At 38.2% G+C, this 17,353-nt stretch overlaps 1 protein-coding gene across 1 annotated transcript; it reads left to right on the top strand.

Moving 5' to 3' along the window:
- Positions 1 to 133: 133 nt before the first annotated feature.
- Positions 134 to 17,035, top strand: LOC116780611 (betaine--homocysteine S-methyltransferase 1). The gene is made up of 8 exons (XM_032675815.1): positions 134 to 260; positions 4,062 to 4,194; positions 8,301 to 8,419; positions 9,849 to 10,040; positions 10,629 to 10,776; positions 11,650 to 11,832; positions 15,415 to 15,643; positions 16,120 to 17,035. Exons 1-8 carry the CDS (start codon positions 222 to 224, stop codon positions 16,289 to 16,291), a joined length of 1,215 nt encoding a protein of 404 aa, XP_032531706.1. The 5' UTR covers positions 134 to 221; the 3' UTR covers positions 16,292 to 17,035.
- The last annotated feature ends 318 nt before the right edge of the window (positions 17,036 to 17,353 follow it).

Below are 17,353 nucleotides of genomic sequence, written 5' to 3'. Positions count from 1 at the left end.
CCGGGCGGGGGCGGCGGCGGGAGGAGCGGGGCAGCCCCGGCCGTGCCAGGGCGCCCTACGGGGTCAGGGGCCGGACCGGGCAGGGGGTGTCGCCCGCAGCGCTGCCCCCAGCGCCCGCCCCCTCCCGGTGCTATAAAAGCGTGGCCGCAGGACTCGTCGGGTCGTGCTCCGCGCCGAGCCGTTGGGGGTTAGCGAGCAGCCGGCGTCCCTGGACGAGGAAGATGCTGCCGATCAGGAAGACCGCGAAACAGGGCAAAAGGGTAATTCTCCTGCCTCTCTCCCCACCCAGCCCCGGGCGCTGCCCTCCATGGGCACGGGAGTGATATCCCCGCCGCACTCCCCTCCGGCGCCCGCCGCGGTGCGGACGCTGCCCCGGCGGGACCGGGCGATGCGGGAGGACAGCCCCGCACCGCGAGTCTGGCGACGGCTCAGGGCAGAGCTCCCGGCCGCCCCTCTAGCCTCTGGGGGGTCCTGCCCGTAGGCTCCCGAGGAGAGCCGCAGCTAGAGCGCCATGACCCGCGAACTGCGCCGGTTACTAACCAGTAAGGTACTCGGTATCTCTGCAGGTAAGGTGATCTTGTGAGAACCTAAAATAAAGCCGTGATAATTATTGTAAGTGTTCAACATGGAGCTGTTAAAGACATTTGGACATCATTATGAGATAAATTAGATTGAATTAACTCTGTAACAGCTACAGAGTCTTTGTTTCTCTGAACACATAGACTGGAGCAACAGAGTTCGAGACCATTTTACCTAATAGTATTTGATATGCAAATTAAGCAGGACTCACAACACACTGGAAATTAAAATTATAAAGATTTTAAGGATAAACTGTCATTGAATTGGATTTCTGTCTTCAGCATCCTGCCTGCTCTATTTAAAAGCCCCAAATTGCTCTTCTCTTGATTAATATGACTGGATACCAACAGTATTTGTAATGTCCACCCAAATTCCTATGTATCTATGCCCTTTGCTCCCTCATTAACTAAAGAAAGAAACCAGTATAAAAAGTTATCCAGGCATCAGCCATTCAGGCCATTAAGGCAAAGCTATGAGCTTCTAAATCAAACTCTGACATTTACTGATACTGCTACCCTGCACTGCTGCTTGGGAAGGTCAGCAGAATCATATATCCATCTTTTATTTGGAAGGACACAATTACCATTAGTAGGGCACACCTTACTCAGAACGGGTTTTGCACATTTTTATGTGTAGCGTGTAAGTCCAGAGTAAGAGAACAGAAAGATACAGGAAGAAGTCTATGAGCTCTAGGTCTTTCAGGTAGATCAGTTGCAAAGGAGCGAGGTTGGGGGGTATTTTTTCTGCTTTTTATATTTTGGCATATACTCTTACCACCTAACTTCAACACCTAGCAGAAGGAAACTTTCCTAAGTTCCCCCTACAGGCAATGGACTTCTCTAGAGGGCTTACTTAAGATCTGAATAGTTGTTTTGAGATTCTTTTTCTCTCCACCAAGGAAAAGGTAGGCTATAGATAGACCAAGCAGGTTCTTCATTTACACAGTTCAGTTACATTCCTAAAGGTGGTTGAGGGAATATCTTCATAGGGACATTTGCACTCACTCTTTCCGTGAATAGATGGACCATGTGCTGCAACTTTATTCGTAGGAGCAAAGTGAAACAGTGAAAAGATGGCTCAAAAAAGCCTTGATTAGCTTTTTACACATTCTGTTTCTTGTAATTTAATACCAGATTTGTGTAGTACCAGATCACCTGTCAGTACGGTTTTGATCTGGATCAGACATGAGCACACAACTGTAACTCTCTGGGGCAGAACGAAGCAATATTGACCCTGAAATTCAGCTAGCTATACGCTCATTGAACCAATGATATTTTACAAAGTATATAAAGCAAAAATGGTGTGAAGAGAAGATGTCAGACCCATAATAAACTTTGCAAAAAGTTATTTCCATTTTAATCCAATATGAACTGATAAAGTAAGTTTTTATTAAGTATTTTGTGCTTTGTATTTATCTCTGCTGCCATTAGATGCCCTGATGCTAGGTTTCATGTATCACAATGTATTAAGATGCCATGGTCTATTGAAACATGGCTTATGTTGCTTCTGTGTGTCAAAAGTGAAGATTATTTTAAAATGCAGTTTAAAAAAACTAGAACTGTGAAGAAAAACTGTTGTTAAATCCTGTAAGTAAAAAAAAAAATCTGTTGAACTGCATTTAAGTACATATATAATAATAAATATAATACCTATATGTGATATCAATATGTGTCTATTACTTGATGTTCAGTTAACAAGCAACAACTGAGGCTGCTTGTATGTTAATTTTTTTTTCTGCATACCTGTTCTCTGGATATTAAATTTCTGAAGCAAACTCCATCTACAAAAGATACTTTGGCAGACGGGAAGCAGGGCTCAACCAGTGATCACTTGGGTACCTTTCTCTCACCCCATTTGAGGCATTTGGTTACAACTGCAAGTTAGTTTATTGCAAGCACAATCTTTACAAAGCCTCCTGGCACTTACATTAAAATTCTTTTGCCTGTTTCTGCTGAAATAAAGATTAAAACCTTGCACACTTGCTTTAATTAGGTCAATATTTTGGCAAGTCCACAGTGTGCAATGGAATCTGATGCAGAGGTTTGCAAGCCAACACTTGGCCAATCTCTGCACAGCAGCACTGCACAGAGAAGTCCTGCCATCTTGCTGCAATGTCAGTGCCTCAGCCAAAAATGGTGACCCTCTCAGGCTTGGTAGGCTCTAAAGAGCCTTACACTGCTGTGCTTGGTACTGAAACTGGCACAGTTGGCATACTGTTCCTTCTGCTTGGAAAGGCATACTCACACCCTGCCTAAAGGGCAGGGCTGAGATGTCATAAATGTTTGTCTTTGCTGGAGGTATGGTATAATAAGATAATTACATTAATGTGTAATAAGATAACTATATTAATGAAGGACAAAGTATCAAAAAAGAAAATCTACTAAAGGTTGAAGGCTGATTGTTAAAAAACCCTTCCACTCAGCATGAAAATCACACTCAACTCTATGTCCATGAGGCTTTTCTTTTTCCTACTCCCTCAAATTTCATCCATTGAAAGGCCAGTGTGCTGTCAAGAAAACTATGGAGAGAAATTGCAGTCTTGCCTTTGATAAATTCTTTTCCTATACTCACTACCTTGTGTATGTAGTCTTCAATCATTCATCCACTTCTTTAAATAAATAGAATTATGGTTGCAATCCAATAGCAGAAATAAACCCTATTTTGAACAAGCCAGTGAAGCAATGAAAGGAATAAAAAAAGTAATATATTTCAGGTGAAATGTTCTCATGTTTTTCAATTTTAAAAAAAAGAAAATTGCCACTTTCCTTGCACTAGCATGGAGTTGAAGGCAGAAGCAAGGGTAATCACAGGGTGCTGTAAGGTTTTTAATTTGGCATCTTAAAACATTTCAGGGCTGTGAAAAACAAAACAAGATTTTCTTTAACTTTGTAAATCTGGATAAGCAAACCCAGGCCTTAAAAAGACTGTCAGGAACTGCAGGCCAGCTTTTGAGATATGTCTTGTTTGGTAGGAAAATGTTACATGATTACTTTTCTGTGATGCCTGTTGTGCCATCTGGTGTCACAAGTTATTTGTGGTAAGGCTCTATGAAGGTGGCATTTGTAGCTGAAAAACAAATGGGCTAATAAAGAGATTAGTGATACTAGTGTTTCGTTTTAAGAAGTTTTGCATATATTTTACAGAAGATTTTGAGACACTGTTTTACTTTCATAGGAATGAAATTGGACCAGTGACTTCCAGTTCTGGGACCGTATCTCTGAAATACGGTACAACTGACTAATGAAAAGACATAAAAAATGTGTACATTTTAAAGCCTTATGCTGCAAAAGAGCACATATACCATTCTTTAAAGATAATTTCAAAAGGAAATTTATTACTTTTTACTATTACAGCAGAAGTATTTCTGGTAGCCCGCAGGTATTTATGTCTGCTTTGCAAATACAGAAAATGGCAACAAAGACAAAGGAAGGCCACAAAACTGAAGCACAGTAATTGTTAATATTTCCTCCTGCTTTCTTCAGGGTATTCTAGAGCGCTTGGATGCTGGAGAAATTGTGATTGGAGATGGAGGATTTGTCTTTGCTCTTGAAAAGAGGGGATATGTAAAAGCTGGGCCTTGGACTCCTGAAGCAACTGTAGAACACCCAGAAGCAGGTCAGTTTTACTAGGAAATAGTATTCCTGTAGTGAATGTAAACATGGTTGGTTCAATAATAACTATACAGGAACTCATAGTAGGTTTTCAAATAGGAGTGTTCCTTGACACTGTGTAAGTACATTGTTAAGAACAGCATAGGAACTGCCCATCTTACCCCTTTTACTTGCTCTAACACTAGCCAAAAGCAGTTGACTGGGGTTTATATTCATATTCTTATATGAATAGTGCAAACATGTAGTGATACCTCTTCAAAATGCTCTCCCAGTCTTCAATAATTTGTATCTCAGGGACTTTTTGTTGCAGATGTGGTTACATTTGTGTTTAATAACATTAGGTGATTTCTCAGTCATGAATTTGTCCAGTCTGTCCTAGAGCTGATCATTTAAAGCTTATGATTTATAACATCTCATGAAAAAGAATTCTGCAGTTAACCATCTGTTTTGTTTTGTTTTAGTAATTCTAGGACTCTTACATATTTAGAAACTAAAATAGTTTTTTTATTCTTTCAGAGAAATAACAGTTTTTAATAAACATCGTAATGGGAGTATTTAATGTTTCTTGCTCCAGTATGAAATGGGGAACGATAGACCTCATAAGAACCTAAAAATTGCAATAAACAGATAATGGAGTAACACTCTTAAAGTGGATGGAGAAAAAAACAAACAACTATTCCACACCTTCCAGCATAAAGATTATAGTGTTTAGCATAAATAGTGCAGAAGCAGATGCTATTAACTATTTATGTATGCTTCATTACAAGAAAGCATTTGCACTAATAATATGATGTGCAGTTAATCCCACAAGCCAACTCAGAATATCCCGGGGGAAAAAATTTTCTTTGTTCTGTGTTTGCCCTTCCAAATTAGTCTTTTCTTTCTACGCATGGGAAGAAGGAAGAGGAGGGGAAGGAGAGATTCTTAGCTCTCCCTGTTGCATTGCTTTGTACACCTTACCTATTCATGCAATCTAATTCCTCTGAGGCTTCAAGTGTCACTTATGTGTAGCATGCCTAATTTAGGGTTATGGACAGCTTTAGATAGTGCAGAGCTCCAGTAAAGGTTTAAGGATCAATGACCTAATTTGCTGACTCTCTTTGCTCATCCCAAAGAGAATTCCATTATCTCTCTTTCTGTTTGTTTCCACCTCTACCTTCGTCTGCCTCTGCACGTTCCAATTTACAACTCATAGCACTTATCCCACGCTCTTTATTTCCCCTTTGCTTGTTATTTTGCACCTCAAAAGCCCTTGACCCTCTCCACATGTCTCTTACAGGCTATTTATAAATACACCCTTCAGTGGAAATGTATTCACTGCTTTTTGTGCAGGGGGGGGGGGGAGGCTGCCTCCTCTCCATTATTGCTTTTTTGCTTCTGCATGCTCAAGGGTCATGTTACTTTGAAAGCAGGTGTAAAGAACACAAGGAGCAACTGGCTGAGCCAGTGGATGTAAAAACCATACAAACTACCAGAGCTTCTTGTTTTTATAAGGAAAGAAGGAAAAGGTGGGAGGTTCTGAGAATGCAGCAAGGGATTTAAAAAAACCCCACAAATTAAAAAAAAGTGAGTTTAAGCCCATTATCTGTTCTACTGGAGAGGAGTTTCACCAAACTGAGGAGTTTAGAAATGAGATCTAAATATTTCTTCTGAGACAGATCAGGTAGTGCTTATTGCCCCTATCTCTTGTTAGCTTATATCTGTCTTTTATGGAATGTCCAACTCACGGCAGAGTGAAATTAAAACTTAGTGTTATATGTTATACACCTGACTTCTAAAATGCATCAGATTATTAACAATGGTTTAATCTCATATGTGGCTGTTAGCCCCATTTCTCAAATGCTGGGGGGAAACACAGTTTCACTAGCATGCTGGAAGTCACACAAGTAAATTACCGAGTGGTTTGTGGTTTTGATAGTGCATCATGCTGTGGGTTTGATACCAACAACAGTGCATTCATTCCTCTGGTGAAAAATGATCTGCCTGGGGTTAAATGAGATTCAGGCTCATTTTTTCCCTCAAAATGTAGACCCATTCAAGAGCCTCTTCACATATCTGATATTTTGGGGTATGAAGTTCCTTAATCCCATGTGTTAGACTGTGTTTGATTTGCATACTTATGTCACCATCCTTATTCACACAAATACCAGGCCATCTTCTAGGAATGCTAGAACCATATTTAAAGATCACCAACCACGGGGGTAAACAAATCTGGTCTACTATTGAATATCATAGAGGATTTATGAAAATATTTGTAGATTTTTTTTTCCTTTCTCCATTTCCTGACTGGTTTTCATCAATGCTTTCTCACTGAGGGGAACAGAAACAGAAATTACAGAGCACTAGAAACATACAGAGACAGCCCTTATATTTGGGATCAGTAGCCTATTGTAATGGTGTAGGGAAAAGAATACTCCCTGAATTATGAATCTTTGTCTCTTTGTTAAAATGTAAGAATGAAATTTGATCCCACCAGTTCATGCAGATTCCAGGGGCTTTTCACAGTATCACAGAATATTCTGACTTGGAAGGGGCCCACAAAGATCATCAAGTCCAACTCTTAAATGAATGACCCCCACAGGGATTGAAACCACAACCTTGGCGTTACTAGCACCAGGCTCTAACCAACTCTCAGGGACTTTTTGAAATGTAGCTCTACTGTAACCTATGTTCCTGAAAAGATCTTTGTGACTGCTGAGAAAAGGAGCACTATGTTAAATCACAGTGGGGTAATTACAAGGCTGTAATTAGAAATTAAATACTGTACTACTAGCGAAAAGCAAGGACACTACACTTTCATTGATCCTTCAGTGAAAGCAAACATGCCTGCATGTATGCAAGTTGATTCTTGCAACTCAAACTGTTGATTTGAGCTTTTCTGGTGTGGAAAACTGTGTTTGTTGCAGCAGAAGGGAGTAATTTTATACTCATGACAAATTCGCACATTTTCTTAATGACTCAGATTGTCTGTAGACAATGAGCTATGATAAATCAGGTCTTCAGGAAACCTTTACTAAACATCTGCCACAGAAACTGCAGTGTTCTTGTGCATGTAGAAAGTAAGTATCTTGTGCACAGTATCTAGGGAATAAATTATTCCTGTATTTGGTATAAGCTGTCAAGCATTTACCTCTGTTTTACAGGATCAGTGGTGTTCTAGACATTATTATAATTCTTATTCTGTGGATATACATATAAAATCAATTGACAGTTCCAGTTCTGCTCCTGCTGTGGCAATCACAGTGTACTGCTTACAGCCAGGAAGGCACAAACTATCATTGCAGAGCCTACTCCCAAAGTCCTAATGTAGGCAATTTGTCCATTAAAAGTAATGGCAACCTTTCCTTTAAAGAAAATGTTGTCTCTGTAGTAAAATGATCATCTGCAGACATATGAGAAGAATTAACTTTGTGTTGTGAGTCACTTTTCTGGAGCAAGGAATCATCTTTTAATTAAAGGTGTATTTAGCAAAACAGAGCTTTGGTTTTGGCTGACTAGACTCTTTTAGAGTTTTGTCAAGGGAGAAAACTCAAAAATACAAAATAGGGGAAGTAATAAAACACCGTATTCTTCTGTATAAATATCCTTTTGTCCCTTAATGTGTTGCCCTAATAGTTTCTTCTGTTTTCTTCTTCATAGTCTAGAAGCTAAGAAAATGCAGCTGTTTCATTTGATGATCTTTTTGTCTGGTATTCCTTGTTGCTTTCATGTTCTTCTGTTATATGTCTGCTTTCCCTTCCTAAATCACTGTGTTATATGTCTGCTTTCCCTTCCTAAATCACTGTGCATCTTTATAACTGGGAGGTCTGAAGGACTGCACAAAGTAGAAGATAGACAAGGTGGCAGGCAAAGCTGAATCTGCTAATTAAATAGAAATCTTCAGTCATTCTTAGCAAAGAAAAATTAAGGAGAAAGTTTTCTACTTAACGTTCTGAGAGTGAGTAGAAAGAAGTTCTACGCAAACTGGGGTACTGCTTCTGCATTCTCATAATGGCTCTTCTAGTAAACACAGTATCACTTATTTTACACATTACATCAATAAACATTTGATTTTGGGATAACGCAGTAATAAGTGTACCAGACATCTCTTCTTTGTCTCTTGTTTTGCAGTTCGTCAACTTCACCGGGAATTCCTCAGAGCTGGATCCAATGTTCTGCAGACATTCACCTTTTACGCCAGTGAGGACAAACTAGAGAACAGGGGCAATTATGTTGCTGAGAAAATAACTGTGAGTAAAACAGTTTTGATGGCGATATGAAATGAATTGATTAATTTCAAAAGGTTTAGTAGAGAGATTATCAAGTACTTTCACAGTTTGTCATAACAGTTTTAGCAAGAAAGACAAGGACAAAAAAATCCCAAACACAACAACAAAACCAACCAACCAAAAAAACCCCCTCACAAAACACACCAACAAAAACCTCACCAGCCTAGCAAAAAACAAACAAAACCCAAAATAAACTACCCCCCCAATAAAATAGGTCAAGGATGAAGAGAGTAAAGAGAATGCCCACATTGTGTTTTTTCCTATCTGAGGAGATTGGTTTACTGATGCAAAGACTATAGGGAGGACTAAATGCACAAAAGGCAAAATTAATGGGGGAAAAAAAAGAAATGCTTTAACATTCAGAGAAATGAATAATCAGCTTGCTACCGTGCAAAATTATAAGGGCTGGAGAGCACCTGGTATTGGGAATCCATTGCAGCAAACCTTTCAAAACTGATTTCCTGCCAGTTCAAGAAGCGGGTCCTTTCAGGATTTAAGTGGTTTATGGTTCCACCACCCTGAGTTCCTGACCATGTTCCTGAGCACAAGGGAAGACAATCTGGCAGCAATAGACCTAAAAATCAGCTACATCTTTTAAGGCAGCCATGGAAAACTTCAGCTGAGAGAAGACTATGTAGATTCTAAGTAGTCCATGGACTGCAGAGAAACCTGCTATAATCAGTACTTGTTATCTATCCCAAACAATGGGATAGATTTTCTCCAAATCTTTTTTTTCCCCAGCTTTACCTCTTTTTCCAAAGCTGTGCTGGTCATCCTAATTTACCTATAGAGGGAATCTGTCTTTCAGCTTATGTGATTAATTAATTACAAATACTGATAAGTTTCCTTCTATTATTTTTAAATTGGTAACTTTAACATCAAATAATTAGTAATATCTTTTAAAAAAATGCCTTAAATAATTCTGTATGAATATTATATCTGATTTTTTTTAAATTATCAAAACACAAAAATACATTTTTAAAAAATAATTGAAATTACCATATATTTTGTTTTCCATCCACAAATGTCAGAATAAAAGCACACACTTAAAGGTAACTAACTCATTTTCTAAGAGGCAAAGAAAATTCCATTTCACACCAAATATTCACTTTTTACAGAATATTTGTGCAAAATGTATTAAAGGTGATGTGGTTTTTGTAGTATTTGATAATATGATAACTTAGAGGTGGCAAGAATTTTTTTCCTAGTGTTTGTTATTTTTCTTAAAGAATTTGATCTTCCTAATCAATATTATTTAAAAATCCATTTAAATTATAAAAGAATATGAAAAAGATATTATGGCTTTTGACTTTTTTTGTCCTTTTTTTTGCTCTGAAATTATATGTGTATCTCTGACCAGGTAAAATTGACATAATCTATATTCACACAGTGCCAGAAAGTGAATGAAGCTGCTTGTGACATTGCAAGAGAAGTGGCTAATGAAGGTGATGCTTTGGTGGCTGGAGGGGTCAGTCAAACACCATCATACTTAAGCTGCAAGAATAAAACAGAGGTTAAAGCAGTCTTTCAAAAACAACTAGATGTCTTTATGAAGAAGAATGTGGACTTCCTAATTGCAGAGGTAAATCTTTAAAAAAAGTACTTGCCTTCAACTGGCACAATGTTGACTTTTAACATGTCTAGTTTACTTTAGGGAGAACAACTATATATTGCTTCTTCCTTTAAAATTTTGTGCTGTGCTCTTGTCCCTGTAGTATCAGATATTTTTCTAAATGCACACCACCACCTGCAGGTGTCCTAGAAAAGGACCTTGAAACCTAAGTTTCTACCTCAGTGAAGTGAAATTCTATACTGGTACAAAGAAGATATAATAATGGGGTCTTAACTAGTTCCTATTTGTTCCCATATGTGGTAAGCAACCTAAGATGACTTTTCTAGATTAAAACAGTTCTTGGATTAATCCCTGATTAATCAAATCCTGTATGGGCAGTCTTATTCTGAAGCAAAATTATCATTATGTTTAACTTACTTTTACTCACTGACTTTTAAAAATCCTTTTTTAACTGGGTGGTCAGTGAACTCAACTGAATTATGTTAGTATAAATCAGAAAAGAATCAAGTCGTATTGCTGGTGAATTTGGGGTCTGGATTAATGTATTTATGCTTCATTGCCAAGAAACTAAGGTAGTCCAGTTTTAATTTCTTTCAGTATTTTGAACATGTTGAAGAGGCCGTGTGGGCAGTCGAAGTTCTAAAAGAATCTGGAAAGCCAGTTGCAGCTACAATGTGCATTGGTCCAGAAGGAGACATGCATGGAGTGTCCCCTGGACAATGTGCTGTCCAGCTGGTAAAGGCTGGTAAGGATCTCTTTTAATATGCCCTTTAAAAGCAGGGAACAAAGTAATGTCCTTAATTATTCAGATAAATATATGTGTATCTGAAGTAGGTAGCTTCCCAATTATATCTGATAAAAGTTTTGATTCTGTAGTAAAGTTTTTATGTGTACTTTACTAAAGCAGTCTTGTAAAAACAGATGAAAATGCAGCTATGAAATCCTTGATAATCAGAGTGCAATGGCTGGGAGCAATAGCCACAGACAGCTGATACTGAATACAGAAAAATCCTAAACCTACTCAAATTTCATTACAGACCCAGCCCCAAATTCTAGAATCACATGCAGGATCCAAAGCCACCTTTGATTCTCTGCTTGTGTATCTTTGAAATGTACGAAGCATAGTTCAAACCCAGGATGAGAGAATTAAGAGGATGAAAAAAATTAATAATTTTGCCTATTCCCAGGACAAGGGGTAAGGCAGAAGAAACTAATCAGGGGCATGATGAATGATGGTACAGCAGTTTATTATATCTGTTTGGAACAACACTTTTCCTTTCCAGTCAAAGTTGAAATCCAAAGGTAGAACTTGTGTTAGGAACCTGCTAACTATTTGCATGTGTGGCTGTACATAATCAGACTTCACTGATTAAGCACTGGTAAGAAAAGCAGCTGTAGAAGGGGGAAGATGTCATTCATTATCAGGAAGAAAAGAGGAGTGCAACTGAGATGCAAACGGAATGATCAACCTCAGCAGAGTTGAGCTCTAAGGCATCTGCCTTGTTTTCGTAACACTGGTGTAAAGATGGACTGTACTGCTTCTGGACTGCTGTGGCTCAGAACTTTCACTTCCCACTTTCTGTGGAGATGTGACTTGAAGTTATTTTCCTCCTCCCAGGTGCTTCTATTGTTGGAGTCAACTGCCATTTTGATCCAGAAACTTGCCTGGAAACTGTGAAACTGATGAAAGAGGGCTTGCAGGCTGCTAAACTGAAAGCCCACCTGATGTCCCAACCACTTGCTTTCCATACACCTGATTGTGGAAAGCAGGGTTTTATTGATCTTCCAGAATTTCCCTTTGGTAAGACAAGGGTATCTTTGTTGTTGTATGTTTGTTTGTTTATTTGTGGTTTTGTTTTATTGTATGTTCCTCTTTTGGTTTTTTTTCCCCAGCTTTTAGTAAAGCTGAAGCTGCAAAGTGTCCTTCTATACAATAGGATGAGTCCCAGTTACCTTCTGGCATTTTCCAGACAGATTACAGTATAGTATTGGATTAAAGATCATCCACATAGTGACAATGCTTCACTAGTATCGCAGCATGTGACTGAAAGTGAAATTACGATGAAAACAGTTAAAATACCACAATCTAAACTCAGTTAAAAACTTACTTCTTCCCAGTGCTATAGAACCATGGTCAGAACAGCTATAAACAGTCCAAAGAAATGAACAAAAGCAAATACTCAAAAAACCACTTACTATCCCACAAGGCCTATGTGTACCTGTTTAGGGACTTAATGTACAATGCATATGCAGAACTGGATACAGGTGCATGATTATTGCATAATAGTTCAGTCTTGTTGAGTGTTACTGTGTAATTTAAGTGAGACTAGAGAGAAACCAGAAAGGGGACTTCAATGTTGCTAACAAATTGGCAGTTTGGAGGCTTTACAACTATGCTCAGGAGAAACTCTACAAAAACTGAAAGATTCAGCCATTTTTGTGTATATAAGGCTTATTTTCCCTTGCGGTGCAAAGGATCCCTTTAACATAAAGACAGAATCAGCTTACACATTTTAAGGTTGATTAGAAAAATTCTTTCATTTTCAGATAACGTACACCTTTCTTTTCAAGATCAAACTGTATGGTATTAAATATTTGCAACTTGAATTTGTAGAAAAAAATTAAGAGATGGATGTGATTTTTAGGAAGTTAATTGTTTTTTCTTTAAATTTCTTTCTTTACATAAATGACGGAAAGAGAATAGTGAGCCTGAGGCATTCATTAAATGGTAATAACATGTCTGAGTTCTGAAAATATTCTGAGATGTTTAAAAGTGTTAGGAACCATTTATCCTATTCATTCCTTCATATAACTCCTCTGATTGCAAGCAAAAAAAGATCGAACAGATGCAGTAAGCAATCAAGTGAACTGAAAGATTCACTCTTGGATTGTATGTTTTAAGCAATCTGCATGAGATAATTGGTGAAGACTCATTTTGTGAATGTTTTCAATACCCAGAAGTAGCAACGAGTCACTTGATAGCAGATAAGCTGTTTGGTCAATCATTGTTAACCTGACCAAATTAACTGTTTTTTGTGAAAGGCAATATGGGCAAAGAGGTATTTAGATATCTGAAGAGTACATAACCTCTGTTCGGGCCAACAATATCTCAGTATCTAGGAAAGCATTAGCCATGTTGTATTGGCAAATTCCAGCATCTAGATGCCAGCAGTATTTATTTTTCTGTAGAATTTTATCCATTTTCCTGTGTTTTCCCTTCTGTGTTACTAGAATTTCTCTGAAATGTCACCAGTTAAATAAGGACAATATTTTAGAAAGAAATGTCCCAGTGAAAGCACCCCCAATTATATAGAGGGGGCAAATCTAGGAACAGGTTACAAACTTTTCATCAAAAACTGATGAAAATTTAAATCTCTTTTTACTATAAATTTTAACATTAAGTTATAGATATTTAATTCTGAATAAAGCCAAGAAAATAAATGGATTGACAGACATGGAAAACAGAATGTTAGTCAATTTTGGGGAGGTGTCTTTCTATTTTAGAGAAAAGCATTTGGTGTGGGACAGTATCAAATATTTTGCAGAAGTCAAGGAAGGTGATATCAGTCGCTCTTCCCTTCACCAGCACTGTAACCCCATCGTAGCAGGCCAAATTTGTCAGGCAGGATTTGCCCTCAGTGAAGCCACATCGGCAGCCACCAATCAGATCCTCATTTTTCATGTGCCTTAACATAGTTTCCATGGGATTTGATTCAGAGTCTTGCTGGGCACTGAGGTGAGACTGACCCATCTGTAGTTCTCTGGGTTTTCCTTTTTTTTAAATGAGGGTTATGTTTCCCTTACTCCAGTCACTGGGAACTTCATTAGACTGTCATGAGTTTTCACATATGACGACGGTTAGTGGCTTAGCCACTTCATCTGACAGTTCCCTCGGAACTCTCAGATGCATCTCATCAGGTCACATGGATTGTGACAGGGTTGTGGAGAAGACAGGGAGACACTCTATACTGTTCCCCTGGAGTTTTGTTGCTTATACCAGTATAAATTGAGTGCACAATGATGCATTCTTACTGTTGATCATTTGTATAAATTTTGCACTAGTGTTCTCATGATATATGAGAGACAAGTAAATCATGAATTTTTCCTTCTGATGCTTTTTGTCAGCTCTGTAGCATTGTACACAAGCTTTTTTTTATTTGAACAGCTTTCTAGGATAGCTTAATCTAAGTTTTCCTTGTGATATTAAGACCGCCTACTTTTCCTTTGTCCAGTCTTTCCTTCTAAGACCAATAATTTTCTGTTTAAGAATATTTAATTTTCTTCCTTCTGCTTTTTAATTTCTGAACCCATTTCTTAACTACACAGTGGACTTAGAATGGATCTGCTTTGTATCATCTTCTTGCATTTTAGGCATTTTTGGGAGAGGATATAGGGAGAAGAATCCTACCTCTCTACTGTATTGCTGGAGCCTTACTACCTTCCGACAGCTTCTTTGCCCAGTGGAGTGTTCAAATGCACAGACAGTGCACAGGCTTGCATGATAACCACGATGGTTCATCTCCTGCAGATGCGCATTAAGGAGTGGGAGGATTTTTATACTTTCATTCCCATATTTTTATTCCTTAAAGTTTCTTCTTCAGTCCTTGGTCTTTTCTTTCCAGTTATGCTGCTCTTGTGCCTCCTACCCTTTGAGGTGTGCTTTTCCTTTATCTTTTCACTTTCTATTCCTCTCCTTCCACGTCCTTCTTCTCAGTTCTGTTATCTCGTCACTTTGCTCACCACAACCTGCAACAGAGAGAAGGGTTCAAACTAAAGATTGCATCCTAACTTACCTACACACAGAACTTTCCACAGGCAATGACATGGTTTAAGGCAGCAAGATGCTTATGACTGGGATTCTAACTAAGGAATGGGCTAAGAAATAGCTACAGATCCCAGCTGAAACAATTGGCTGCTGTTAGCTGATCATGGAAAAAAATGTAATAAGCATTCTTGAGGAATAATGACCAGGCTTATTCCTATTCAGATAGACTGATACCTTCTCCTTTCACAGATTAGTTTGTGGTAATCAGATTTCCCAGGTATTGCTTGTTAATTAGGAAACGTAGCCATAACATTGAAAGTACTCCAAAACTTCAGCTAAGAACTCTGTCAGAATGGCAAGCATGCGATCAGTCTCAGAAGATACTATTTGCAAGGCCAAAAATGCTAACAAGCACAGGTCAGCAGAACACAGCACAATCAGAAGGCTAGACTTCTGAAAGTTTGCATCATTAATTCTAGGTCAGACAGTTCAACAGGTACATCTACATCTACAGTCACTTTAGCTAACAGAGTGCAAGTGTTTCAACAACATGATTTCTTACAAAAACTCTGTTGAAATGGACCATGGTGGAAACTTAAGATATGACTGTCATTGCAGGTCTGGAGCCAAGAATTGTGACCAGATGGGACATTCAAAAATATGCAAGAAAGGCCTATGACTTAGGAATTCGTTTCATTGGAGGCTGCTGTGGATTTGAGCCATATCACATCCGAGCAATAGCTGAGGAGCTGGCTCCTGAAAGAGGATTTTTGCCAGAAGCTTCTGAGAAGCATGGTAGCTGGGGCGATAACCTGAGCATGCATACCAAACCCTGGGTCAGAGCAAGGTGTGTATATCTGACCCGGAAAGCACACCAACACACCTCTTGCAAAGGCTTATATTGTGCAATGCAGCAGACTGGCTTAACTCATATGGAGGTCTAAATATCACTGTAAACATTCTATGTGTTAATAATTTTAAAGAATTAAAGCTGATCTTGGAGCAGGGAAATGGGCGAAGGAGCACTAGAGGAGCTCTTGTGAAAGTAATTCCTGAAAATAATTCATGAAAGTGAAGATGAAAAACTGACAGGGTACTATATATCAGCTTCTAATGGTGAGTGGCTTACAGTATTCCTTTCAAGGATGGAAAGAATACCTTAAAGATACTTTTTAAGCATGTATCATTTTATTGCATGCTTTCATTCCTCTGTATTTAAATATAGTTAGATGACCCCTTTGCAATGGTCATTTAGGCCACATTTCCTTCAGTATTGTGAGGTGCTGGGAAAAAAAACCCCTGAATTTCCTTTTCTTTCCTTAGGGCAAGAAAAGAATACTGGGTTAACCTGAAGCCTGCTTCAGGAAGGCCATATTGTCCTTCCATGTCAAAGCCAGATGGCTGGGGAGTGACCAAAGGAGCCAGGGAGCTGATGCAACAGAAAGAAGCAACGACTGAACAACAGCTGAAGGAGCTCTTCCAGAAACAGATCTAATCCACTGAAGTTGTGTAAATGTTAGAATGATTAATCTACAGACCATTTCATGTTTCACAAGAAAATCAGACAAGTACCCTACTGATTTATCACTTAAAATGTAATGAAAGAGACAAAATGCAGAAAGAATATGATTACAGAGTAAATATGTCAAACTTTGATAATAAAATCTTTCTCTGGACAAATAGTTTAGAGAATACATAGTCAAAAGTAAGTTTGTATTCTCATAATAACTGAGTTTCTGTTAGCTAGGTGCCATTAATTGGGTAGGCACATAAATACCTCAAAAGTAGTAACTGGCTCAACTCATATGTGCAAAGGGAAAAAGCCATCTCTAAATAAGGTATCAACAGACTTCAACTCCCAAGTCTGTTTTCAGTTTGGGATTATGTAGGAACTTCCTCAGACCTCAAGATTTGTTGAGGACTACTGCAAGAACACACAAGCTGCCAATACTTCAGACACACGATTATTTGTAACACTTTTTTGATTTCAAAAGAATAAAAGGAAACTGAAAAATATATCTTGTAATAGCAATCAAAACATAAGGAGAATGAGATCTTGCAGAAATTTCTTATATGCAGGGAGAAAGGTTAAAAGAACTTTTAGGAAAGGAAAATGACATGTAAATAACTCACTGCTTTTGTCTCAAGGTACCACCTACACAAGATTTCTTCTTCTGGAGACCAGAAGTCTTAAGAAATTACTCTGCAATTAAAAAAAAAAGGTCAAATAAATTAAAAATAACATGATGGAGTAGTTTTGTATTATCTTCATACCTTAAATCATGAGAGCTGAAACAGAACAACACACCTCCAGTAAAAAACTAATTTTCAAATGACGCATCTGATCTCTGGAAATCTCATTTTAAATATGTGGTTATCTCAAAATAGCAAAAAACCCGAAGGCTTGTAAAATATAACTCCTGTTTATATGAGTAGTAGAACATGCTGTTACTTAAAAAAAAAAAGGCTGATTGATTCATTCTACAATCTTAGCTGTAACAAATGAAAAACCCTGTTAGGAAATATCAATCTACTTAAGTTAAGAAAACCCATGGAC

Source organism: Chiroxiphia lanceolata, chromosome Z (genome assembly GCF_009829145.1).
Source record: "Chiroxiphia lanceolata isolate bChiLan1 chromosome Z, bChiLan1.pri, whole genome shotgun sequence".
NCBI classification, from domain to species: domain Eukaryota; kingdom Metazoa; phylum Chordata; class Aves; order Passeriformes; family Pipridae; genus Chiroxiphia; species Chiroxiphia lanceolata.
This window is presented reverse-complemented; position numbering and strand designations above follow the sequence as displayed.